The sequence below is a fragment of the Falco biarmicus genome, chromosome 5, assembly GCF_023638135.1.
Source record: "Falco biarmicus isolate bFalBia1 chromosome 5, bFalBia1.pri, whole genome shotgun sequence".
Classification (NCBI taxonomy): domain Eukaryota; kingdom Metazoa; phylum Chordata; class Aves; order Falconiformes; family Falconidae; genus Falco; species Falco biarmicus.
The window spans coordinates 54,497,067-54,520,872 of NC_079292.1; the positions used below are offsets into that span (position 1 = coordinate 54,497,067).

The following is a 23,806-nucleotide window of genomic DNA, read 5'->3' on the forward strand; positions in this document are numbered from 1 at the left end:
GGCAACGCACCAATCAGCGCCCGCCGCGCTGCTATAAATAGGGGCGCAGCGGCCGTTGGTGCAGCTCGCTCCGCGACTGTTTGCGCAGAGTCGAGATGTCCGAAACCGCTCCTGCTCCGGCTGCTGAGGCAGCGCCCGCTGTCGCGGCCCCCGCCGCCAAGGCCGCCGCCAAGAAGCCGAAGAAGGCGGCGGGCGGCTCCAAGGCCCGCAAGCCCGCGGGCCCCAGCGTCACCGAGCTGATCACCAAGGCCGTGTCCGCCTCCAAGGAGCGCAAGGGGCTCTCCCTCGCCGCGCTCAAGAAGGCGCTGGCCGCCGGCGGCTACGATGTGGAGAAGAACAACAGCCGCATCAAGCTGGGGCTTAAGAGCCTCGTCAACAAGGGCACCCTGGTGCAGACCAAGGGCACCGGCGCCTCGGGCTCCTTCCGCCTCAACAAGAAGCCTGGCGAAGTGAAGGAAAAAGCCCCCAAGAAGCGGGCAGCCGCGGCCAAGCCTAAGAAGCCGGCTGCCAAGAAGCCCGCCAGCGCCGCTAAGAAGCCCAAGAAGGCAGCGGCGGCGAAGAAGAGCCCCAGGAAAGCCAAGAAGCCGGCAGCTGCCGCGGCCAAGAAAGCGGCCAAGAGCCCTAAGAAGGCGACTAAGGCTGCTAAGCCGAAAAAGGCGGCGGCAGCCGCGAAGAGCCCGGCCAAAGCGAAGGCGGTGAAGCCCAAAGCAGCCAAGCCCAAGGCGGCCAAGCCGAAAGCGGCCAAGCCAAAGAAGGTGGCGCCCAAGAAGAAGTAAGCTCCGAGGAAAAAAAAACCCTTGGCGTCGCACTGAACCCCAACGGCTCTTTTAAGAGCCACCCAAATTTTCTCAAAAAGAGCTAAAATACGCACGTAACCTTCTTCTTTCTTTACGTATTTTTAGTAAACAATGGAAATAGTTTTGTAGTCTTGGAGTTTACCTCATACGGAAACACGTAGAGTGTGTGCCCTCACAGACAGAAACTTCAGTGCTTGAAGCTCTTCATGCTTCTCTAATCATTATCACTACAATACTGGGTGAAGATCGTTGCCTCCTTTGAAGATGAATGACATTACTTAAAGGCGGCTTAAGTACTTAAAGACTTGAAATGTATTCCTCTGCTTCTAAACAGTCTTCTAGCCAGTACTTAACACTTTCTTTTCCGCTTGTGTGACTACGTGAGGGGAAGCAGCTGAATAGGCAGGGACGGTTTTCGCATGGTGCCAGATGGTTCACCCCATCTGCAAGATCCGATGGGGAAGAGCAGTATTTTACACTCATAAGTAGAACTGTAGGATACAAATAAATACTACAAGTTCCAAAACTGCAGCATAAAAAATTTAATCTTATGTGCACAATTAAGTCATACATAAAAATTTTTGAAAAATAATTAACGCAAAGTCTTTCTTCCTTAATAAGACAGACGGTATTAGTGGTGTTTTCAAAGTGCTTCTATGTACACTTAGCGCGATATAGCTCTTTAATGATCAAGTGGGCGGCTCTGAAAAGAGCCTTTGGATTTTTCTGGGAAAGATTTCCCGGGCGTTGTTTGTCGGCACTCACTTGGCTTTAGCCTTGTGGCTATCAGTCTTCTTGGGCAGCAGCACGGCCTGGATGTTGGGCAGCACGCCGCCCTGCGCGATGGTCACCTTGCCCAGCAGCTTGTTGAGCTCCTCGTCGTTGCGGATGGCGAGCTGCAGGTGGCGGGGGATGATGCGCGTCTTCTTGTTGTCGCGGGCCGCGTTGCCCGCCAGCTCCAGGATCTCGGCCGTCAGGTACTCCAGCACGGCCGCCAGGTACACCGGGGCGCCGGCGCCCACCCGCTCCGCGTAGTTGCCCTTGCGCAGCAGCCGGTGCACGCGGCCCACGGGGAACTGCAGCCCGGCCCGCGACGAGCGCGACTTGGCCTTGGCCCGCGCCTTCCCGCCCTGCTTCCCGCGGCCGGACATCGCAGCGACTCGGCGAAACGACGGCACCCGCAGCGCCGCAGAGACACCGGCCCACGCCCGCCGTGAGGCCCGCTTATATCCGGCACGGGCGGCGCGGCGGCGGCGGCGCCGATAGGCTGCGGCGGAGGCGTTGTGCCGGCAGCTCCCCACTGGGAACGCGGATCCAGCGGTGCCCAATAGCAACGCGCAGCGCGGCGTGACGCCCCCGAGCAGAACTTCCAACCAATGGCGGCGCCACACAGTCGAGCCGGTGCGTCACGCAGCGCCGCTATAAAAGGGGCTCGCGGCGAGGGCGTCGTTACTCGGCGTCGTATCGACTGCTGCTTGCTGGATAGCGAGAGACGTGCCCGTGCTGCGATGCCCGAGCCGGCCAAGTCCGCCCCCGCGCCCAAGAAGGGCTCCAAGAAGGCGGTGACCAAGACGCAGAAGAAGGGCGACAAGAAGCGCAAGAAGAGCCGCAAGGAGAGCTACTCGATCTACGTGTACAAGGTGCTGAAGCAGGTGCACCCCGACACGGGCATCTCGTCCAAGGCCATGGGCATCATGAACTCCTTTGTCAACGACATCTTCGAGCGCATCGCCGGCGAGGCCTCGCGCCTGGCGCACTACAACAAGCGCTCCACCATCACCTCGCGGGAGATCCAGACGGCCGTGCGGCTGCTGCTGCCCGGTGAGCTGGCCAAGCACGCCGTCTCCGAGGGCACCAAGGCTGTCACCAAGTACACCAGCTCCAAGTAAGCTGCCTCTGAGCCCTTCTCGACCCAAAGGCTCTTTTAAGAGCCACCCATCCTTTCAGTAAAGGAGCTGACACAGTGAGGGCTTGTTCGTAGTAGTCCCAGCTACTTCTTTGGGAAGGAAACTATGATACTGTGGACGTGTTGTCAGTAGTAAGACACACGAGATATACCCGCTTGCGGTAAACAAAGTGTTTACACATCTGCCTCTGGACGTGGAGAACTCGTGATTCCATAAAAACGCTGCTGTGGCCCGCTTCACTTGTGTGTCCAGTTTGGAGGAGGCTTAGCAATAAAGCAGCGATATGTAGGTGTTTTTGTGTAAAGGCTCAAAACACGTGTGTTATGAATAGGTGGTGCTTGCTGCTTTTTTTTTTTTTTTTTTTTTTTTTTCCCCCCACTTGGGGCGGCACTCCGGCGGAATTGGGGACAGACAGATGCACCGAAAGCACAGGCGGTGTAAGGTTACCGTGTGCTTTTACGGCAAAAAGCTCAAGGTCGCCCCCCTTCACCCCCCCCCTCCCCCGCGTCCTCGTTAGCGTTCTCGCCGCCGACCGGAGCGCTGCACGGCGTTGTCGCCCCCGAACGGCGCAGCCCGCCTGCGGTCGCGAGCACGGTGTGCCCCCAGCGCTCTTCCCCGGCTCTCGCTCGCTGCGCCCCGTAAATCCCGCGGGCGGGAGGACCCGGAGCGCGCGGCTGCCGGGCTCGCGCCCGACCTGAGTGAGGACTGCACGGAGCTCCCCAGCAAGAGGGCCCGGCCCAGCGCAGCTCCCGAGAGGACGCTGATTGGTCGCGGTGGCGCTCGCAGACCGGGAGCCCGTTCTCGCTTCCCCGAGCCTCGCTCTTCGGAACAGAGCGGGACGAAACAGCGAGCGCTCGGGGATAGGAGCAGGCTGCCATACGAGGGAGCCTTTGCCAGCAATACCGATGCGGGTGTGGAGGGGGGGGGGCGGTGGTGGGAGAGGCCGAGGCGTGGGCGGCGGGACCCTGCTACAACGGCCACCTACGGGGGTCCCTGCCACCCTCCCGCCCGCTGTTCGCGGAAACGGCCCACGCATTCCTTTAGACAGCCAGGGAGACGGTGCTAAAGCGTTCTGGAGGGCTGGGAAAGCAAGCGGTCGGGCTGGGGCTGGCCGTGGCGGGAGGGGGAAGGGCGGGTTCACCGCCGGGGAGGCGCGGGCTTTTCGAATGCTCGCGTCGCCCAATGGCAGGCGGGCTCGCGTGGGCGGCCAATCGGCAGGGCGCTTCGGCTATAAATACCGCCGCCGCGGGCCTGCCGCCGCAGCTCGGTCTGTGCTGAGCGGGAAGGAGGGGTAGCGGGCGAGGGGCTATGGCGCGCACAAAGCAAACGGCGCGTAAGTCGACGGGCGGGAAGGCGCCCCGCAAGCAGCTGGCCACCAAGGCGGCCCGCAAGAGCGCGCCGGCCACGGGCGGCGTGAAGAAGCCGCACCGCTACCGGCCCGGCACGGTGGCGCTGCGCGAGATCCGGCGCTACCAGAAGTCGACGGAGCTGCTGATCCGCAAGCTGCCCTTCCAGCGGCTGGTGCGCGAGATCGCGCAGGACTTCAAGACCGACCTGCGCTTCCAGAGCTCGGCCGTGATGGCGCTGCAGGAGGCGAGCGAGGCCTACCTGGTGGGGCTCTTCGAGGACACCAACCTGTGCGCCATCCACGCCAAGCGTGTCACCATCATGCCCAAGGACATCCAGCTGGCTCGCCGCATCCGTGGAGAGCGGGCCTGAAGGGGCTTTTGCCATAGCCCCTCCACAGTTCTACCAGACGAGACAGCCCATACAAGCCCAAAGGCTCTTTTAAGAGCCATTCCATGTGCAATAAAAGGAGCTGTTACTCTTTTTGTTTTGTTTCCCTGTGATGTTCAGGGAACTAGGGTCGCCGAGTGGCTCGGTGCACACTATCTTCACAGTGCAGAAGTGTTGCAGCTCTTTTGTTGTACATGGAATGGCTCTTAAAAGAGCCTTTGTGTTTTCCATATTCTGAAAGGTGCATTTTCCTAGAAGATTAAGCACGCTCTCCGCGGATGCGGCGAGCCAGCTGGATGTCCTTGGGCATGATGGTGACACGCTTGGCGTGGATGGCGCACAGGTTGGTGTCCTCGAAGAGCCCCACCAGGTAGGCCTCGCTCGCCTCCTGCAGCGCCATCACGGCCGAGCTCTGGAAGCGCAGGTCGGTCTTGAAGTCCTGCGCGATCTCGCGCACCAGCCGCTGGAAGGGCAGCTTGCGGATCAGCAGCTCCGTCGACTTCTGGTAGCGCCGGATCTCGCGCAGCGCCACCGTGCCGGGCCGGTAGCGGTGCGGCTTCTTCACGCCGCCCGTGGCCGGCGCGCTCTTGCGGGCCGCCTTGGTGGCCAGCTGCTTGCGGGGCGCCTTCCCGCCCGTCGACTTACGCGCCGTTTGCTTTGTGCGCGCCATAGCCCCTCGCCCGCTACCCCTCCTTCCCGCTCAGCACAGACCGAGCTGCGGCGGCAGGCCCGCGGCGGCGGTATTTATAGCCGAAGCGCCCTGCCGATTGGCCGCCCACGCGAGCCCGCCTGCCATTGGGCGACGCGAGCATTCGAAAAGCCCGCGCCTCCCCGGCGGTGAACCCGCCCTTCCCCCTCCCGCCACGGCCAGCCCCAGCCCGACCGCTTGCTTTCCCAGCCCTCCAGAACGCTTTAGCACCGTCTCCCTGGCTGTCTAAAGGAATGCGTGGGCCGTTTCCGCGAACAGCGGGCGGGAGGGTGGCAGGGACCCCCGTAGGTGGCCGTTGTAGCAGGGTCCCGCCGCCCACGCCTCGGCCTCTCCCACCACCGCCCCCCCCCCTCCACACCCGCATCGGTATTGCTGGCAAAGGCTCCCTCGTATGGCAGCCTGCTCCTATCCCCGAGCGCTCGCTGTTTCGTCCCGCTCTGTTCCGAAGAGCGAGGCTCGGGGAAGCGAGAACGGGCTCCCGGTCTGCGAGCGCCACCGCGACCAATCAGCGTCCTCTCGGGAGCTGCGCTGGGCCGGGCCCTCTTGCTGGGGAGCTCCGTGCAGTCCTCACTCAGGTCGGGCGCGAGCCCGGCAGCCGCGCGCTCCGGGTCCTCCCGCCCGCGGGATTTACGGGGCGCAGCGAGCGAGAGCCGGGGAAGAGCGCTGGGGGCACACCGTGCTCGCGACCGCAGGCGGGCTGCGCCGTTCGGGGGCGACAACGCCGTGCAGCGCTCCGGTCGGCGGCGAGAACGCTAACGAGGACGCGGGGGAGGGGGGGGGTGAAGGGGGGCGACCTTGAGCTTTTTGCCGTAAAAGCACACGGTAACCTTACACCGCCTGTGCTTTCGGTGCATCTGTCTGTCCCCAATTCCGCCGGAGTGCCGCCCCAAGTGGGGGGGAAAAAAAAAAAAAAAAAAAAAAAAAAGCAGCAAGCACCACCTATTCATAACACACGTGTTTTGAGCCTTTAAACAAAAACACCTACATATCGCTGCTTTATTGCTAAGCCTCCTCCAAACTGGACACACAAGTGAAGCGGGCCACAGCAGCGTTTTTATGGAATCACGAGTTCTCCACGTCCAGAGGCAGATGTGTAAACACTTTGTTTACCGCAAGCGGGTATAACTCGTGTGTCTTACTACTGACAACACGTCCACAGTATCATAGTTTCCTTCCCAAAGAAGTAGCTGGGACTACTACGAACAAGCCCTCACTGTGTCAGCTCCTTTACTGAAAGGATGGGTGGCTCTTAAAAGAGCCTTTGGGTCGAGAAGGGCTCAGAGGCAGCTTACTTGGAGCTGGTGTACTTGGTGACAGCCTTGGTGCCCTCGGAGACGGCGTGCTTGGCCAGCTCACCGGGCAGCAGCAGCCGCACGGCCGTCTGGATCTCCCGCGAGGTGATGGTGGAGCGCTTGTTGTAGTGCGCCAGGCGCGAGGCCTCGCCGGCGATGCGCTCGAAGATGTCGTTGACAAAGGAGTTCATGATGCCCATGGCCTTGGACGAGATGCCCGTGTCGGGGTGCACCTGCTTCAGCACCTTGTACACGTAGATCGAGTAGCTCTCCTTGCGGCTCTTCTTGCGCTTCTTGTCGCCCTTCTTCTGCGTCTTGGTCACCGCCTTCTTGGAGCCCTTCTTGGGCGCGGGGGCGGACTTGGCCGGCTCGGGCATTATTATGTAAGTTTCCGCCAACGACTCGTAAGAAGCTGACAGATCATGCGCTGACGACCAGTTTGAGCGCTCTCCTTTTATAGGGTCGGTATGCAAATTACAGCTTTCTTTAGCCTTCGTTTGTATTGGCTGAGGAAGGCTATCAGTGCCGTCGGTGTCTGTACTTCATCTCCATTGGTTAGAATTTGATCCGCGTTGTCATTGGCTGTTCTCGCAATGTTCCCTTCTCAGCCTATCGTAATTCGTTCCTTTCGCTGGGAGGGTATATAAAGACGAGCGATGAAGCGTTTTTCATTTCCGTACGATTACAGCTTCTGATAACTTGGTCGCTGCGATGTCCGGCCGCGGGAAGCAGGGCGGGAAGGCGCGGGCCAAGGCCAAGTCGCGCTCGTCGCGGGCCGGGCTGCAGTTCCCCGTGGGCCGCGTGCACCGGCTGCTGCGCAAGGGCAACTACGCGGAGCGGGTGGGCGCCGGCGCCCCGGTGTACCTGGCGGCCGTGCTGGAGTACCTGACGGCCGAGATCCTGGAGCTGGCGGGCAACGCGGCCCGCGACAACAAGAAGACGCGCATCATCCCCCGCCACCTGCAGCTCGCCATCCGCAACGACGAGGAGCTCAACAAGCTGCTGGGCAAGGTGACCATCGCGCAGGGCGGCGTGCTGCCCAACATCCAGGCCGTGCTGCTGCCCAAGAAGACTGATAGCCACAAGGCTAAAGCCAAGTGAGTGCCGACAAACAACGCCCGGGAAATCTTTCCCAGAAAAATCCAAAGGCTCTTTTCAGAGCCACCTACAAAATCAGAAAGGGAGCTTGAATTCTAGAAAATAAAGTCTGCAAAGAAGGGTGGTGCTTTTTGAAACGGTCGGCTAAGTTTGGGCAGCAGCAGCTGCAGACGCGGCCCAGGACACACTGGCCCCGACCCTCGGGCGTTGCTTCCCTGCGCTGCTCCGGGGCGGGGCTGACAGGCCTCCCGGGAGCCAGCTCGGCCCTTCCGAAGCCGCAGCCAATCACTGCGCCGTGCAGGCTTTCCAAAGCCACCAGCGCGCTGCTCAACTTGGCAGGGGTTTAAAAGCAGCCCCTGCAGTTTACTGCCGCCTGTCTGTCCCGAAACAGAAACGGCTGCCATTCCGCTGAAAATCTGTTGTCTCCTTCCCTGAAAGGGGTGATGGCCATAGCATTTCAGCTCTACTAGGAAAACATCGGGGGCTCTTAAAAGAGCCGTTGGGTTTCTACAACGCCAAAATTATTTTCTATGGGGGCTTACTTCTTGGGCACCACCTTCTTCGGCTTGACTGCTTTCAGCTTGGCCGCCTTGGGCTTCACCACCTTCGCTTTGGCCGGGCTCTTTGCTGTTGCCACCAGCTTTTTCAGCTTAGCGGCCTTAGTCAGCTTCTTGCCCACAGTGGCCGCCGGCTTCTTAGCTTTCCTGGGGCTCTCTTTTGCTGTCACCGCCTTCTTGGGCTTCTTAGCAGCGCTGGCAAGCTTCTTGGCAGCCGACTTCCTGGGCTTGGCTGCAGCGGCCCGCTTCTTGGGGGCTTTTTCCTTCACTTCGCCAGGCTTCTTGTTGAGGCGGAAGGAGCCCGAGGCGCCGGTGCCCTTGGTCTGCACCAGGGTGCCCTTGTTGACGAGGCTCTTGAGCCCCAGCTTGATGCGGCTGTTGTTCTTCTCCACATCGTAGCCGCCGGCGGCCAGCGCCTTCTTGAGCGCGGCGAGGGAGAGCCCCTTGCGCTCCTTGGAGGTGGACACGGCCTTGGTGATCAGCTCGGTGACGCTGGGGCCCGCGGGCTTGCGGGCCTTGGAGCCGCCCGCCGCCTTCTTCGGCTTCTTGGCGGCGGCCTTGGCGGTGGTTGCTGCAGCGGGGGCAGCCTCAGACATGACAGAGACACGGAGAGCCCTAGATGGCAGCGGCGGCCGCTGCGCCCCTATTTATAGCAGCGCGGCGGGCGCTGATTGGTGGTCGCTCGCCCGCCCCGCCCCGCCGCCACTGCCCCGCGTTCCGGCTTGTGTTTCTTCGGGGATAATAAAGAGTATTTTCTTTACTTTACGTGTCACAAAATTGCCCCTTTCGTACATCTGGGAGATCGTGGAAGTGCCTATTCTCGCCCATCGGTGTCCTTTCGCGAAAAGAGTGGAGTTTGGGAGGGAGAGGACAATAAATCCCGAGTCCTGGAACCGAACGGACCTTGAGGGCAGGAAAGTTTTGTTTTTCTTTGTAAATTAGAAATTCTCCTTTAAAGTTAGCGTGAGACAGCAGATTCAGTGTTAATCTTCAGAGGGTCTTTTTTACATTAGAGAAGAAAGCGAACAGCTAGAATCTCACTCTTTAAAATAAAATGTTTTCAAAGAGAGTGAGGTAGCACAAACTTGCACGAACTCCTGCAAGCCTTGCCCCGGCTGCTCTTACCGAGGTTCATACCTCTGGCTACCACGTAACACTGAGTTAGGGATTCTTTTACCCGTACTTCCAAGGCTATATTTTCCAGAGGCCATGCGTGAAATAATAGACAGTATATACTTTGTGTACCTCGGAATGGGCTGCTTTTTACTGCAACAAATTGCTGCAGTTAATGTAGCAAAGGGCTCTCAAATCTTAACAGAATAAATTGGGACACAAAGACCAAAGATGAAAAGGTTTGTTTTGAATCACTGAGCTTCACGTAAGTCTCTGACATACAGAAATAGACTCTAAATAAAGCACACAGTGCTACTTCTGTGAAATTTGTTGGTATGATTCCATAACATGGAAAAAATTGGCAGAGATCGAGTCTGAAAGAGATGTGAAAGCACCATTTCATTCATAGTTTGATGCCAAACTAGGAAGAAAATTTGCAATTTTTAATCACTGCTGTTTTGCCAGGTTACATATCAAGTTACAGCAGCTTCTGCACATAAAACCTTTGGCTGCAAGCACAAACTGATGCAAAGTTGTTTATCCACGTGGTGACTACTCTATTGGTATGCACAACTCCTCATCAGCTAAAACTTTGCATATAATTCTGTGTCTCTGACAGGAGTTTCTAATTCATTTACCCTGAAGTTTAATGGCCATTGGCCAATTTAACACCATCATATTGCTGCATTTGTACCTGATGTGTACAAACTGCATTTGCACAGTTTATGTATGATGCTGACCAGATGATCAACTCACTATTTCAACAAAATGCAATCTATGTGAGTGGAAAAATATTACCTCCCTCGTCTCTATCATTTCACTAGAGGAAAGGCAAATGAACCTCATGAAGATTTTGGGTGACCCTTCACCTTCAATTAATTCATAAAGTCCCATTTTTTAAAACTGTATAAACAGATCGACTTTTTATCATATAACTATGGTAAAAAGGACTTTAGGAAAATAAACATATTTTTATCTCCCAGTTACATTTCTTTCTAACTTGCTCATTCTGGTCTCCTAGATGAGGAGTTATCCCTGAGACAGGGAGTGTGAATAAGATGGCGAATTCAGCAATTCTGGCTCTGGTCTTTCAAAGCCATGTTGGAAGCAGAATGGCATATAAAGCAAGGTTCACTTGGAATTTTACAAAGGCAAGAACGTTTACTTCATGTAGTAATAGGATGCATAAAGAATTGAATAGTGGAATTATTAATGTCTCCTGAAGTTTCCTGAAATCAAGCGGATGACTGAATGTCTGGTCTGTCCCATCTAGGTCTGGTAAAAGCTCTGAATGTCCTTTAAAAACTTAACTTGACACAATGTGGGTTTTGGTTTTTTTTATATTGACCAACCCTTTTCACATTACCAATGCCAGTACTGGGGTTTGGACAAGAGCCTTTCTACTTCACAACAGCACATTTTTCTCCAATCTGTAATTTGATAGTCTCAAGACTGTTTTCCTTACACACATAGATGGAATACAGCTGTATGTCTAAATCATGCATAGTGGTGATAACTTCAACACCAACCATCTTCAGAGGAAAAGCCCCTCAGTACGTGCCAGAGCAACACTGCAGTGCATACTTGTAGTCCTTGTCTTACTCCACTTTTGAGGCTATTGATCTCCATCAAATGTTAAATGGCCATCTTGCAACTTGAAAACATAAGTTTTAGTAATTATTTTAAGTGCTTCTATTTATTTGATTTTCCACTCATGTTTACTCCATTATTCCCTTCCCTTATTGTTAAGAAGACAATATATTTTCACAACCATCTCACAAACAAGTAGTCAAGCTATGCGTACAAGGGGGAGGCTGCAGAAAAATCAAGGCATAGGAGGAGAGTTGAGTACAGTGTCACCTCATTCAGTAGTGAATACACAAGGACCATAGTTTGCCCTCCTCCCCCAAATACTGCTATTCCTTGTATGATCAGCAGCACAAAAAGCCTGAAGTTATTCGCCAAAGGCATTACTCTAGTAATGATCAAGCTTAGTTAGGCTACATGGAAGTAGTATATATTTCACTGCAATGCAGCCACAAAAAAAGGACCACATAGGGAGGACAGTTGCTGGAAAAGATTCTTCCTATTATGCATTTTCCATCACAATTACAGCAAGCTTTGCTGCCTCATCTTAGAAGAGGTGACCATCAAGAACAACAGGACCTCAATGGTACTCCTCTCTGTTGGTCTCTACATGCTCTGTTGGTATGGACAGAGATCTCTGGTAGAGTAACAAAGATCTGCCAGCAAATCCTACAGTATGTTTTTTGCTGGCACTACCAATGTGAGCCAGCTCAGACTGCAGGGCTAGATCTGAAAACCTCTTTAGAGCACTTCCCAGTCAGCTTGAAAAGCATAGATTATTATAACCAGCAACATATGCCTACTAACTTCAAAAAACATACAGTAATCCAAACCAAACCTAATGCCTGCAAGACAACAAAAACATTTTGCAGGATTAGGGTTAATTTTTTATTTATTGCATTATTTTTTTTGTGATACTTAACCTGGCACTAGGTGACAAAGCATAGTGGCCACCATAGATGATATCACAAGTCCTAGGAAGAGCACCTACAGAGGCTCAGTGTTGTTTTTCATATACATACTGAGGATAATTTTTCCTGAACTGTTTGCTCCTTTTCCTCCCCTTTCTTATGATTTTTCCACATGAGTATCTGACTGCATTACATTTATGCATTTCACATTGCCACGCTTTTCCCAAACATGTAAAACCCATCCCCATTTTGGAGGTGGGAGAACTGAGAGTCACTTTTCCACAATTCTTAAAAAGGCAATTACTTGAACCCTCCAATTTTTGTCTTGTTCAGGTTTTGCACCCTCCTCCTGCTCCTGTTAACTCTCACCACTTCCTGTCAGCAGAACACCAGTTCAGAGATGATTCATCTAATTTCACAGAGGAAAACTCAAAACCTGTTCAAAATGCAGTGAATTTGTCTGCCCATTTTAATTTTTGTAACAAATATCACCTCTCGCCTGTATACACACAGGCCAGACCAGGACATCAGTCTGCAGGTGGGATCAGGATCAGGCCCAGTGAGGGGCTCCAGGGTCAGACACAGCTCTAGCCTCAGGCATCGGGCACCTCCCTGGTGCAGTGGGCCCATGGCTGGGCAGGGCTGTGGGGAACAGGAGACTGGCCCTGTTGCGGTGTCACTGAGGCAGGGGCTGATGGCCCTGGGGGGCCTGAAATGGGATCCTGGGACCTGGTCAGGGTGAGGTGAGCCACAGGAGATGCTGGGCAGGGACATGCAGGGCTGTTGGTGCCCTGACAGGACATCTCCTTTGGTGTAGCAGGAAATACAAAAGGCTCTCAAAACTAATGCTTCAGCATCCTTCTGGATCTAGACAATAAAGACCAATTTCGGCCAAGTTCCATGCAAATGTTTGATTACAGTCCTAGTAGACAGAGAAGTGGATTTCAGTTATAACAAAACTCTACTGCCACTTGCAGTTATCATTGACATTGGATGTAGTCACCAACTTTAGGTTCAAGATGGCTGAGTTCAGTTTAGTGATTCCAACTCTTTGGTCATCAAACATATAAAATTGTGGGAAGGGTTTGGCTGACCTTGTACAGGGCCCACAGTGGGCAGCTGAATCTGAAGTACCCTTCCACCTTCATTTTATTGACCCTCACAGGGAAAATTCTCAAGAGGTTTTGGACTAGCAACATCCAGCTTCAGTTAGCAAACTATCTTTCTATAACAGCATTTCCACCCCCTCCAGCACAGTCACAAAACCTGAAAGGAGGTCAGTAGAAAGAGCTATTTTGTTCCACCTTTTAGCTGCTGTCTGGAGAAAATGCTGATCCACAGTTTTGGTCTGGGTGACAATGTACAAGTCTCCCTACTAACTGCCAGTAGGAACTCCCACCCTTTCCTGTCCCACTGTGAACCATGACACACATCACAGGGGTGCCTCAGACAGTTTTGTTTCTTCTAAGGCATCTGGTCTCAAAATTCTGGCTGGTGTGCATCCCTTGGGGCTCATCTACTCCCCATTGCTGCCCACCCTGACCAAGGAGTGAATAACTGCCTTTACTTGGTATCAGCAATTAAGCATATTAGCTGTTCTTTGATGAAACTAGACACTTAAGAGCTGCCTTTTGGACCTGTTTCACCTCTCAGGTGCTGTGACCCACAGTTTGGGAAAAGACCTGCTTGCATAAAAGCACTAACTGCAGTGTCCATGGAAAGATCCTGCATTACTAACTTTGTTCCTCCTTTACTAACCAGCAGCTTTGACTCTTCTCATTTTCCTACTTCCACCATCAGTGACCCACAGTGCCTAAACACAACCTGCAACCCTTCTGCTTTCTGCAGAGAAGCCAGGGAGATGAGCTTCCACCTCACGGAAACGAGCTCAGCACAGGTGGAAAAACATCCTTGAGGGAGAAGAGATTGGCCCCTCTCCCTGCTTTGCTGGAGGGCAGGGACCGAAGATGACGATCCCTGCACTTTTCATAGAGGACACTGGGATGCAGAGTCTGCAAAGGAAAGGAGCAGTTTAGCACAGATGTCCAGCAGCTGAAGCACTGCTCTGAGCTATGTGCAAAAATAGCTGCTGGCATCACTGCACCTGCGAAAACAGGGAAGTTGTGTGTTGCTGGACAAGCAGGCGTCTTCAGAGAAGAGCTGGAGGAGAAGGGATACTACTGGTTGGTTGTTTTGCCACCTTCTGTTTGAGCACATGTAAGGTATGTTATGTAAAGTGCTTAGTTCTGGGACCTTGAATACATCCATGTCTCTTGTTCCTTTTCCATTAGACTCCTCTGGTAGTTTTGAACTGAACAGCTTCTAAGAGGTTTTTAAAAATTAACTGCATTAAGCAATATTCTTGCCTTACTGCTGGCATGTATTCAAATGAGAATTCCTATGACAGTTGCCCTACCATTTCCATATTAAGAAAAAAATGAAATTTTGTCCCAGGGGACTTACACAGGAAAGACTCCTGTTGACTTACTGATGCCTTTTCCAAGAAATATAAAGAAACAAATGCTGTGGCCTTGAAGGCTGAATGAGTATTCCTCACACCAGGGTCTCCAGAATCAAAAGTATGATACACACTTGAAAATGGGAAATTCTCACCCTCCAGTCTTGAAGAGGCCCAGAACAAAGGAATCTAAAATCATGGCCTGATCAGTAGCACAAAAGCTGTGCTAGGTTACAGGGTAGCCTCAGGGAATAAACACTCATTTGAAACTGAGGCCACCTACATTCACCATTTGATTCTGCCCAGGAGTCAATGGGAAAACCAACAGCTTCCTCCTTACCTCTGTTTCTCTGAACATCAGGTGATAACAGGCATCTCACACATTCGTTAAGATTGCTGCAGAAAAGCAAGAAAGTGTGAGTTGTCTTGTAGCTTCGTGTTGGTAATCAGAGGTCCTGGATCCAAACTGATGTGATTTTTGAGTATACATCAAGAAATGCATCAGCCACTGTATGCTTCCTGAAATACAAAAGGTGGTAAGAAGTAGGCAGCCTGGTTACTAAGGTCTACTTACAGTCTACTGTGCTTAAGAGGAAGACTCCTACTGAGGAGGAGATTTGAGGGAAAGAGACAGCATTTTGCTTGGCTCTTTCATGACCGCCCACCATGGGAAGACCTGTGTATAGAATGACTAAAGAAGAAGAAGAAGTGTTTCAGGCGCAATGCTTGGTCTACACTAAAGAAGAAGGATGCTCATTTTCAGACACTGCTGTAAAGAGGCACAAAATAGAGCAACATACTTAGTTTCTGAGACCTGATCCAGCTCCCTGACTGCACTATGTTCAAGCAAGGGCTAATAACAAGCCATACCACCCTCTCTGCCCAGTTCCAGTTCTTCAAGCTGGCAGAGCTGCTTCAAGTATGAAAACATTTTTTCTAGAGCTATACCAGTTCAGTACACAATGTTATCTGCTCTGTATGGTCACTCAATCTCTGATGTGCTGCAAATATAAAATAATACCCAGTCTAGAGGGGAGCATCCAAGAAATGTTAGTCACATGGATTTGGATTAAAATCTGATCTAGGTATCAAGAATACCATTTGTCTTTAAAGGCAGAGTCCACAACCAGTCTTCAAAGCAGGTTTTTCAAATTCAGAGCCTTGATTCAAGATGGGCATAAAGGCCATCCCAACAGCCAAATATCCCTTGCCAAACACTGATTTCAGTATGGATGTGAGCAGCAGTACCTATATGAGCAATGTTTGGGAGGTACAGAAGGAAACTTTCCACTAAGATCATGGCCATCTGATGGCACCACCACAGTGCACAACACCAGTCCAGGGAGGTCTGGGGTGTCTGGAGGTGGGGATGCTCCAGGAGAAAGCATCCTTCCTTTCAGCAGCAGCAGCAGCAGCAGCAGCAGCAGCAAATGGCAGACCAGCGACTGTCCTCCACACTGCATCTTGTATTAACCTATTGGAAACCTTTTCTACTTGAATGAAGCCTAGGTAAAGGGTTCCAGTTTGAATTATGTGATTCCAATGACCTTTTTTATCTTTTATCCTCTCACCTCCACCCTGAGCTGTAAAAGCAAACATGGATTAAGATGATACTTAGTGGACACCAATCTCACATTGCATTTGTGTTGATATTCACTGAAATAAAAGCTTCTCTAAACAAACAACCACACCAGTGTTTTGGCCAGTCATATTGTCAGCAAACCCCATTATCTCACTGTTCACCCTTTTTCCATATCATTTAGGAACTTGTTAAAGAGCACAGATCCTAGTGCAGAACCCTACAGAACTCCCTAGTGACCTTCCTTTATTCAGTCCTATGCTTTTTTCAACCTTCTATCAAATAACTATCCATGCTAAATTTTCCCTTTTATCCTGCTACTGTTGAGTTTTCTTTAAAGTTTTTTTCAGAGAGGCTTTGTCAAAAGCCTTTGGGAATCCAGGCAGATCATATCAAGCAGATCACTTTTCCCCACATGCTAATTGACCTTGACAAAACAGCTCCAAGATCTTTGTAACACAGGACTTCCCTTTGCATGCTGAAACTATGCTGACATTATTGAAAAGACCGTGTTTATCCAGGAGGCTGTTCTGAATCTTGTTATATCTCAATCAGTGTATCTGGTACAGCCAGTAGGCATACAGACCGTGAGTCCTATAGTCTGGCAGGTTCTCAGGCAAGATTTTTGGCTGCTGTTGTGACACATGGAGGGTTTAGTGCTCGTTTTGATTGTTTAACTAGCTAATCTTCTAAACCCTTTATGGACAGCTGAGTTATATTTTTATGCTTAATCTGGTAGAGTTTATGTTCCTTTCTGTGTTCTTTACTGAGACACACCTGTAGCTTTTTGAATGATGCCTTCTTACTCTCAACCCTCCTTCCTGCTATCAGTACCAGCATCTTCCCCTTTCTCAGGCCTTTCTGGGTGGGTGGTAGCCCTACCACTGTGTCTCCAGCATGGTCACTTTATCCATCTTCACCCACCTGTGAAGTTTTAATCTTCCCAGCTGCTCCTTTGAGCTTCTTTGTTAAAAAGAATGTTTCCAAAGTGCCTGCCTTATCTGCAAAACATGCCAGTGCTCCTGTCTTGTTTCCCAGGATGGAAGCACTGATGTTGAGACAATCACAGCACTGTTTTCATTCCCTGGTCTTCTCTTTGAATGCTAAGCCTCTTGTTTTATGCTATCACCTGATGTATTTTTTCCTATAGGCTACAGAATTTGCTGTTTCTTTTCCTTGGGAATATTGTCCTAAAAATTGTCACCATTGGTTGGCTTTCCCCTACTCCTCAGCTACAAAGCTCACTGACAACCTCCTGCATGTTCATAGCCAGAAGCCCGTTTCTTTTTTGATCCAGATGAGGTCCATACCTCTTGTGCAAGTGCTCTGCTGTACAGAAGTGTTCCCGGATCCTGCAGAAACCTTATTCTTAGCCAGGTTGTGAAACCACCATCCATGTCCCTCCCTCATCCCAAGCAGTGTACTAGGAGCTTTTCAGCAGCAGGGTAGCACAGGTATTCTGGCTTTTATCTTCTTCCCCAGGAGCTTACACATTGCATCCAAAGCTTTTCTCCTTCCTTTCACTATGACACAGGTACTGAAAGTGACCATGACAAGGCATCCCACTCTCGCTTTTCCTAGGAGCCACCCATGTGCCCTGTGAAGTTTGTCATCTTCGTGTCCTTTCCCAGAGTAGTGGGAGACTCCTTTGGCCCTCCAGCCCCAGTTCTTCCCCACTTGTGTCTCAAAACAGGGAGTTAGTCTGGAAAGTTGGATGCTGGATCTAGCATGTGTGCACAAAGTGGGGATGGGATGAGTGCTAAAAGGGCCCTGTTGGGATACTGCAAGGAACATGCATTGTAGAAAAGGGTTCTGTATATATGGTGTGGAGCAAGCATGAGTCATAAGACCCTGCATGCACTTGGGAATGACATATGTCAGTCTGGCAGCTTACTCCAGGATTGTCCTCTGGAGAAGTCCTCCCGAGCCACATGGATGTGTCCTCTAATCAGGAAAGGGTTAAGGAGCATGAATGGGAGAGCTCACATGGTGAGGAAACGGGCTACAAAATACTCTGGGAAAAGCTATCTTGACAGCTAAATTAAACATGTAGCCACATGTAGCCTATGAGGAAATAAAGAGGAGATTGCCTTCACACAAGCTTCTCTTCCGCATAGTACTTGTATGGACTATTAAGCTTAAGCATGAGTCAGAAGAGTGGTCCTTGGTAATCTAATAATTCCCTGGTGCAGCTTAGAGTTTCCCTTTTCCCAGAGCTCCAAATGTCGTGGAGCTCAAAGGAAATGCTGCTATTAAGATGTTTTTTAAAGAATTTTCCTTGAAAATACCTTTTTGAGCGTTTCAGAGAAGAATCTCCCCATCTTACCCCAGCAATTTCCAGCTGCCAGCAGAGCATCTTTTGGCAGCGAGAAGCAAGTGTAAGGCAGAACCTGTTCTGAGTTGCCCTCAGTGACAACGGGGTTTATCTTGGTTCCATGCAGCCTGGGGAGACGCAAACAGCTTTATTGTCATCTGTAATTCTTGTCCTAGGCCCCACTCAGCTAGGCCCAAAAGCCAAGTATCTCTACTGTTTGTGTCTGGGTTGGGTTAGAAAAAATCAAAGAATAGCTAAGGAAATATCTTTTGTGTTCATTTGTTTGTTTACTGTTGTGATTTAACCCTAGGTGGCAACCAAGCATCACGCAGCCACTCACTCTTTCTCCCTGTCCCTAGAGGGATGGGGAGGAGAACTGGGAAAAAGATAAAACACGAGGGCTGAGATAAGAACAATTTAATAATTGAAATAATATAAAACAACAACAATAATAAAATACAATACAATACAATACAATACAATAATAACAATCATCATCATCAATAATAACAATCATAATGAAAAGGAAGGAGAAGGGGAGAGGAATAAAATCCAAAGGGAAGAAGGGGAAAAAAACTAGTGCTACACAATACCATAGCTCACCACACACTGGCCGATGCCTAGCCAGTCTCCAAGCAGCGATCAGCTGGCCCCAGCCAACTCCCCCCAGTTTGTTTACCGAGCATGATGTTCGATGGTATGAAATATCCCTTTGGCTAGTTTGGGTCAGCTGTCCTGGCTGTGTCCGCTCCCAATTCCTTGTGCCCCTCCAGCCCTCTAGATGGCAAGGCCTATGAAGCTGAAAAGTCCTTGACTTAGTATAAACGTCACCCAGCAACAACTAAAAACATCAGTGTGCCATCAACATTGTTCTCACACCAAATCCAAAACACAGCACTGCACCAGCCACCAAGAAGAAAATTAATTCTATTCCAAATGAAAGCAGGACACTTACTTTGTTTGGTTTTGGGGTGGGCTGGGTTTTTTGTATTACTAAACTGGTAAAAAAGAGGCACTGCCTGATCTTTTCAAAGGCTATATTTGATCAGACACTACCAGAGAGGTTTACTACCACTGCAAGTCTTTGTGCTTCCCAGAATAACACCATTTTTAGAAAGTATTTTTTTAAACTGCATGTGTTTGCAAATGACACAGTCACTCAGCCCTGCCCTTATGCCTTCTGCTAATCATGCAGGGCGTATCTGCAGATGCAGGGAAGCACTTTCTCTCACAGGTTTCCTTTCCTCCCCCCCATGTCCTGATCATTTGTTCAGGAGGGTGTAGGAAGTGGGCCAAATCCACCCCGGGCCAAGAGCATCTGCTGATCATCCCTGTAGTGTCATAAAATTGCTTCAGGGACATTGAGCAGCAGAGCGCTCAGGCACATTACACATCTGAACTAGGAGCCTGGGATAAACACCAAGCTCCCGTCCCCATTACATCCTGACTCTGCAGCTGGCCAGCTTCTCCTCTTCTGGAAGCGCAGGGTCCCAGGCCTCACAGGAGTGGTGACTTGCTCTTGCCAGATCTCCCATTAACAGATTTGGTGCTGTGCTTGAAAGATGCCCTCAGCTCCTTCATGAGATTACCACCCCCTTTTCACAAATTTCCCTTCAAAGAGGTTTATATTACTGACGGCTGCTCTTTCTGATCAGGTCTGGACAATGTGTAGTAAGTAATTTCTGAGGCCCTCATACCAGTTTATGCGTTAAAGTTAATGCTTACAAAGGTAGAAAAAGATCTGTCTGCCCTTTAGTGAGGAAGCATTTCCCTTTCTCCCTCTCTCTAAGCACACTGGCAATAGGACAAAATGTTTCTGATCATTTTTCCCAGCCCTGGTGGGTTACCAAGAGGAATCACCTTGTAGTTTCATATTTTGAGAATGGAAGACCTGACCTGAAAATAAAAGTCCTGACTTGACAAAAATAATAATGATTTGAAATGGTGCTTTTTCCAGTTCAGACTCAGCCACTTAAAACTGAATCTTAGACTCCCTGGACCTAGAAGAAACCGTTAGGACTGTGATGCATCAATGTTATCCATCACACATTTTCTTTGCATTCCCAAGTGCAGCTCTGCAAAACCCTGTGTTCTTCTGTACATGTCTGGTTTATACATGTCCTCTGCTAATCTTGAGAATGTGACTGACAGCTTGTCACCCACAAGCATGAAGAGGGGCCACACGCCATGCACCGTGCAGTGCAGGATCATCAAAGCCATGGTCTTTTCTTTCCCTGATCCCACACAGGTAGCATAAGGCTTACTCTATGAAAGGAAGGAGTACATTAGCTAAAAACAGGCAAAAGAAAATAGTTCTTTATGCCATGAGTAACTGGGAACTTCTGGGCTTTATGCTTGCAGCAGGCAGTGGAGACAACTGGTGTCAGCAGGGTCAAAAGGTACCAGATAAATTCGTGGGCAAGAGGGGCCTGTTATTGTAGGGGACAGGCAGGGATGTATCACTGCCACCCACACTCTTCCACAATAGCATCTTCTACTAGCACTGCAGGACACCAAGTGCTGGGTTTTACAGGGACCATCTTTGGCCTAGAACAGTTTCTGTGGGACAGGACATTTGAAATTGGAGCATAGACCTGACAGACTTGGGGGACATCGAACAGGGCAGGAGAGGGATAAAGAATTGCCATCTATAATAAGTCAGACATTCTAGAGCAGGTGTCTAAAAGAGATGGACTGAACCAGCCTTTGGGTATGCCTGATTCTTCTCCTGGCTCTAGAGGGAGCTTCAGTAAGTGAATAAACTGGCTCCACATGAACCTCTGAAGAGGGCTGAAATTAGGCGAGGTGCACCCCTCTCTGAATTTCAAAGTAAGTTTTCAACTTCAGTTGGACTTCTTTAGGCTCTTGCGTTTCTGTCATGTTTCTACAGTGCCAGATGGGAGAGTTAATCAAGATAATGAACTTCATTGTTTTGTTTTCATCACAGTGCATTTCTCAAATGGAATGTTTCTGCTGAACCTTAATCCTGTTAGTAAAAGTTTAACCATATGAAATTAATAATAGTTCAAACAAAACCAAAGCCCCCACAACGGGTCTTGCAAGTGTTCCAGAGGTGTCCAGGATCTGGTCTTTCATCACAGTTCAAAACTTTCAAGTTTTGGTTCATCTTCATGAAATGTAGGACTAGTTTCTGTAAGGACTGTGGATAAATGGTCTTATTTGATGATGAAGGAATGTAACAGCGACACGTGACTGTGACTATTCCAGGACAAGTTAAATCCAACTTTATAAAGTTTGAGGTTTTTGAGCTGAATATTCCCAACGCAAAGTCATCATCATTGGTAAAACTGGTATGGAACTGATATGCAGACCTGCAATGCAGCCTGAATCTGTCCAAATCTGTCTGCGTCCAATACTTAAATTTGATTACCATTTCTCTTATCTAACTTATTTTTCAATTAAATTCTCATGTATTGTTAGGAATATGAAATATATCTCTTGACTAGCTGCAAATTATGTACAATAGAATAGTTGGTTAAATTGATGAAGTAAGAGAAGAATTAAGATCAAGTAAAAGCACAAATTCTAAAAAAATTCTAAAACTCTTTTTCTTTCATATATTTAAAAAGAAATACTAGCATTCATAAAAATTGTAAAAAAAGTTGTTTTCTTTACAAAACTTAGATCAGACAATGCCAATGCACTGAGACTCTGTGTCATCTCATGATTTTTTGTTTTGATTTTTTACATTCTTGGTTCAATATCAGAGAACATTTTTTAGCACATTTGAAATCACATTGCCCAGCCACAACCTGGGTAGCTAGTGGAGAAGCGCACAGGGATGTGGGGTGAACCCAGTCACTGCAGCTTTCTGGCCTTGGCCAGTGACAAGTACAAAGACAGCATCAGGAACGTTTCATTGTGCAAATACAGGATGATACCAAATCCAGTTTTCCTGCCAAAAGTACATTTTCCTAGCCTTTCCCTCCACCATGACTGATTACTGAATTGTTGTTTTGTGCCCTCAAGCCTCTGAGTTTAGAGTTTTTCTAGGTAGCCTCAAAACTGAGTCTTGTTACCTCACCAATGGCCTTATCAGAGCGATTAAGAGCAAGAATTGAGGAGCAAGTGATAGTGAGAATGTCTCTGTTAGAGATCACTAACCCATACAACAAACTGCTACTAGCAGGGAGCAAATAAGGGAGCCGGGTAAAAGCTCTATCCTGTGCTGCCTGATGGAAACAGACACTCTAATGTCCTAGCTAAATAATGCTATATCTACTCGGTAATCTCATATACCAATGCTCCCAAGACTAGATTTGGGGATTTACACCTGAGTCTTTTGAGCCCATTAGTTTCTTGGTTAAGACATGCTGCTGGTGCCATGCTTCCCAACTGAGCTGCTTTTCCTTCTTGTTCAAACTGTGGTCCTGGGAGCACTGCCCAGACCCACCAGCATTCGGTACAGAAATGCCACCAAAGGCTTCCGCACCAGCAGCTCCTCCTCATGCACTGGAGGACATGGACATCACCCTGGCAGAGGGAAGATCAGAGAGTAGTACATGCAATGAAAGATTGGCTAAACACTGCCAAATTCACACTGTCAAAGGGGAATAAGAAAACATGGACATCTGTGCCTTGTGTTTTGGTGGCAGAACACAGAGATTGTTCTAGCCTGGCTCCCTACAGAAATAGGGGTTACAAAGTAGGGCTGTTGGCAGTTTTGTTAATCAGTAGCTTCTGAGCTTCCTGGGCAGTCTCAGACAGAATTTGATGAAGCAGTTAAGGTTTCAAAGATAGCGACTTCTTGCAAGTTTCACGAAAATAAGTATTTTTGTAGGTGAGAAGAATCCAGACTCTTGTTTCCTTTGAGAGAATTGTTGCAACATGAGCTCAGTCATCAAGAAGTCCACAGGAAAAGAGCCACAAGGAACCAGGCTACCTAATTTCTACTTTTCAGGAAGCCATTAGGTTTCTTTGCAGTTCTGGAAATACGGTAACAATTCCCTATTCTCTACAGTGCTTGAGGGTATGGATAGCCAGACTTGCTCATTGTGCTTTGCTGCTGCAATTGCTGAGACACTGAGCAGAGAAAAGTCCTCCAGCAGCACTGGTCTGAGCAGAACACGCATAGGGCCTCACTCACTCACACCAGCTGTGCCACAGGCAAGACTGCAGGCATATGGGCCAAGCGGGGAGCTGGCATTTTGTGTGTCAGAAAGAGAGACTTATGCCATACAGCCTGCACTGAAATATATAATTAAAAGTAGCAAATGGCAGTATGAGCTGATCTGTTTAAGTTCATTGCAGAAATCCATGCTCCATGACTAAATAAATACTTGACCTCTGCAGACACTGGTTGGCAGTGTTTTGACAAGGCACTTTAGGATGGTATCTTTGTTACATGAATACTTGCTCACAAAGCAGGTACAGGCACAGTCAATGCACTTGGTTAATATCCTACTTAACTGGAACTAATAAGAGATGTTTGCATCCCACAGGCTGTCCTGTTCCCCACACCCTGCCCTGCTCTTTGTAGCTTTCTCCAAACCTAACTGAAGTCACACACGCACAGGTGACCAGAGCCCAAACTAGCCTGTGTCATTTTGGAATGCTTTCAAAGAATTAATTTGGATCTACTGGTAAGGTTACTAAAAGCTGATGCAGCCTTTTCTGATCTAATTTGCTTTATTTGTTTCAGTTTTGGGCTATTCAAGTTCCTACTGAATCTGAACGAGTGTCTTGCTGTGAAGAGTTAAAATTTGTCACCAATTCAACTGACCACA

The 23,806-nt window shown here is 49.8% G+C and overlaps 7 protein-coding genes across 7 annotated transcripts; 4 read left to right on the plus strand and 3 right to left on the minus strand.

Annotated features, from left to right (window-relative positions):
- The first annotated feature begins 67 nt into the window (after nt 1-67).
- LOC130150456 (histone H1.10-like) lies at nt 68-843 on the plus strand. The gene has a single exon (XM_056341450.1). It carries the CDS (start codon nt 96-98, stop codon nt 774-776), a length of 681 nt encoding a protein of 226 aa, XP_056197425.1. The 5' UTR covers nt 68-95; the 3' UTR covers nt 777-843.
- Nucleotides 844-1,532: 689 nt separating this feature from the next.
- LOC130150487 (histone H2A-IV) lies at nt 1,533-1,965 on the minus strand. The gene has a single exon (XM_056341485.1). It carries the CDS (start codon nt 1,946-1,948, stop codon nt 1,559-1,561), a length of 390 nt encoding a protein of 129 aa, XP_056197460.1. The 5' UTR covers nt 1,949-1,965; the 3' UTR covers nt 1,533-1,558.
- Nucleotides 1,966-2,173: 208 nt separating this feature from the next.
- On the plus strand, nt 2,174-2,710 carry LOC130150463 (histone H2B 1/2/3/4/6-like). The gene has a single exon (XM_056341458.1). The coding sequence runs from the start codon at nt 2,174-2,176 to the stop codon at nt 2,684-2,686; it is 513 nt and encodes a 170-aa protein (XP_056197433.1). The 3' UTR covers nt 2,687-2,710.
- A 1,260-nt stretch (nt 2,711-3,970) lies between these two features.
- Nucleotides 3,971-4,438, plus strand: LOC130150468 (histone H3). Its single transcript, XM_056341462.1, has one exon. It carries the CDS (start codon nt 4,013-4,015, stop codon nt 4,421-4,423), a length of 411 nt encoding a protein of 136 aa, XP_056197437.1. The 5' UTR covers nt 3,971-4,012; the 3' UTR covers nt 4,424-4,438.
- A 200-nt stretch (nt 4,439-4,638) lies between these two features.
- On the minus strand, nt 4,639-5,153 carry LOC130150467 (histone H3). The gene has a single exon (XM_056341461.1). It carries the CDS (start codon nt 5,109-5,111, stop codon nt 4,701-4,703), a length of 411 nt encoding a protein of 136 aa, XP_056197436.1. The 5' UTR covers nt 5,112-5,153; the 3' UTR covers nt 4,639-4,700.
- Nucleotides 5,154-7,108: 1,955 nt separating this feature from the next.
- Nucleotides 7,109-7,665, plus strand: LOC130150472 (histone H2A-IV). Its single transcript, XM_056341467.1, has one exon. The coding sequence runs from the start codon at nt 7,154-7,156 to the stop codon at nt 7,541-7,543; it is 390 nt and encodes a 129-aa protein (XP_056197442.1). The 5' UTR covers nt 7,109-7,153; the 3' UTR covers nt 7,544-7,665.
- A 398-nt stretch (nt 7,666-8,063) lies between these two features.
- On the minus strand, nt 8,064-8,693 carry LOC130150462 (histone H1.10-like). The gene has a single exon (XM_056341457.1). The coding sequence runs from the start codon at nt 8,691-8,693 to the stop codon at nt 8,079-8,081; it is 615 nt and encodes a 204-aa protein (XP_056197432.1). The 3' UTR covers nt 8,064-8,078.
- Nucleotides 8,694-23,806: the final 15,113 nt, after the last annotated feature.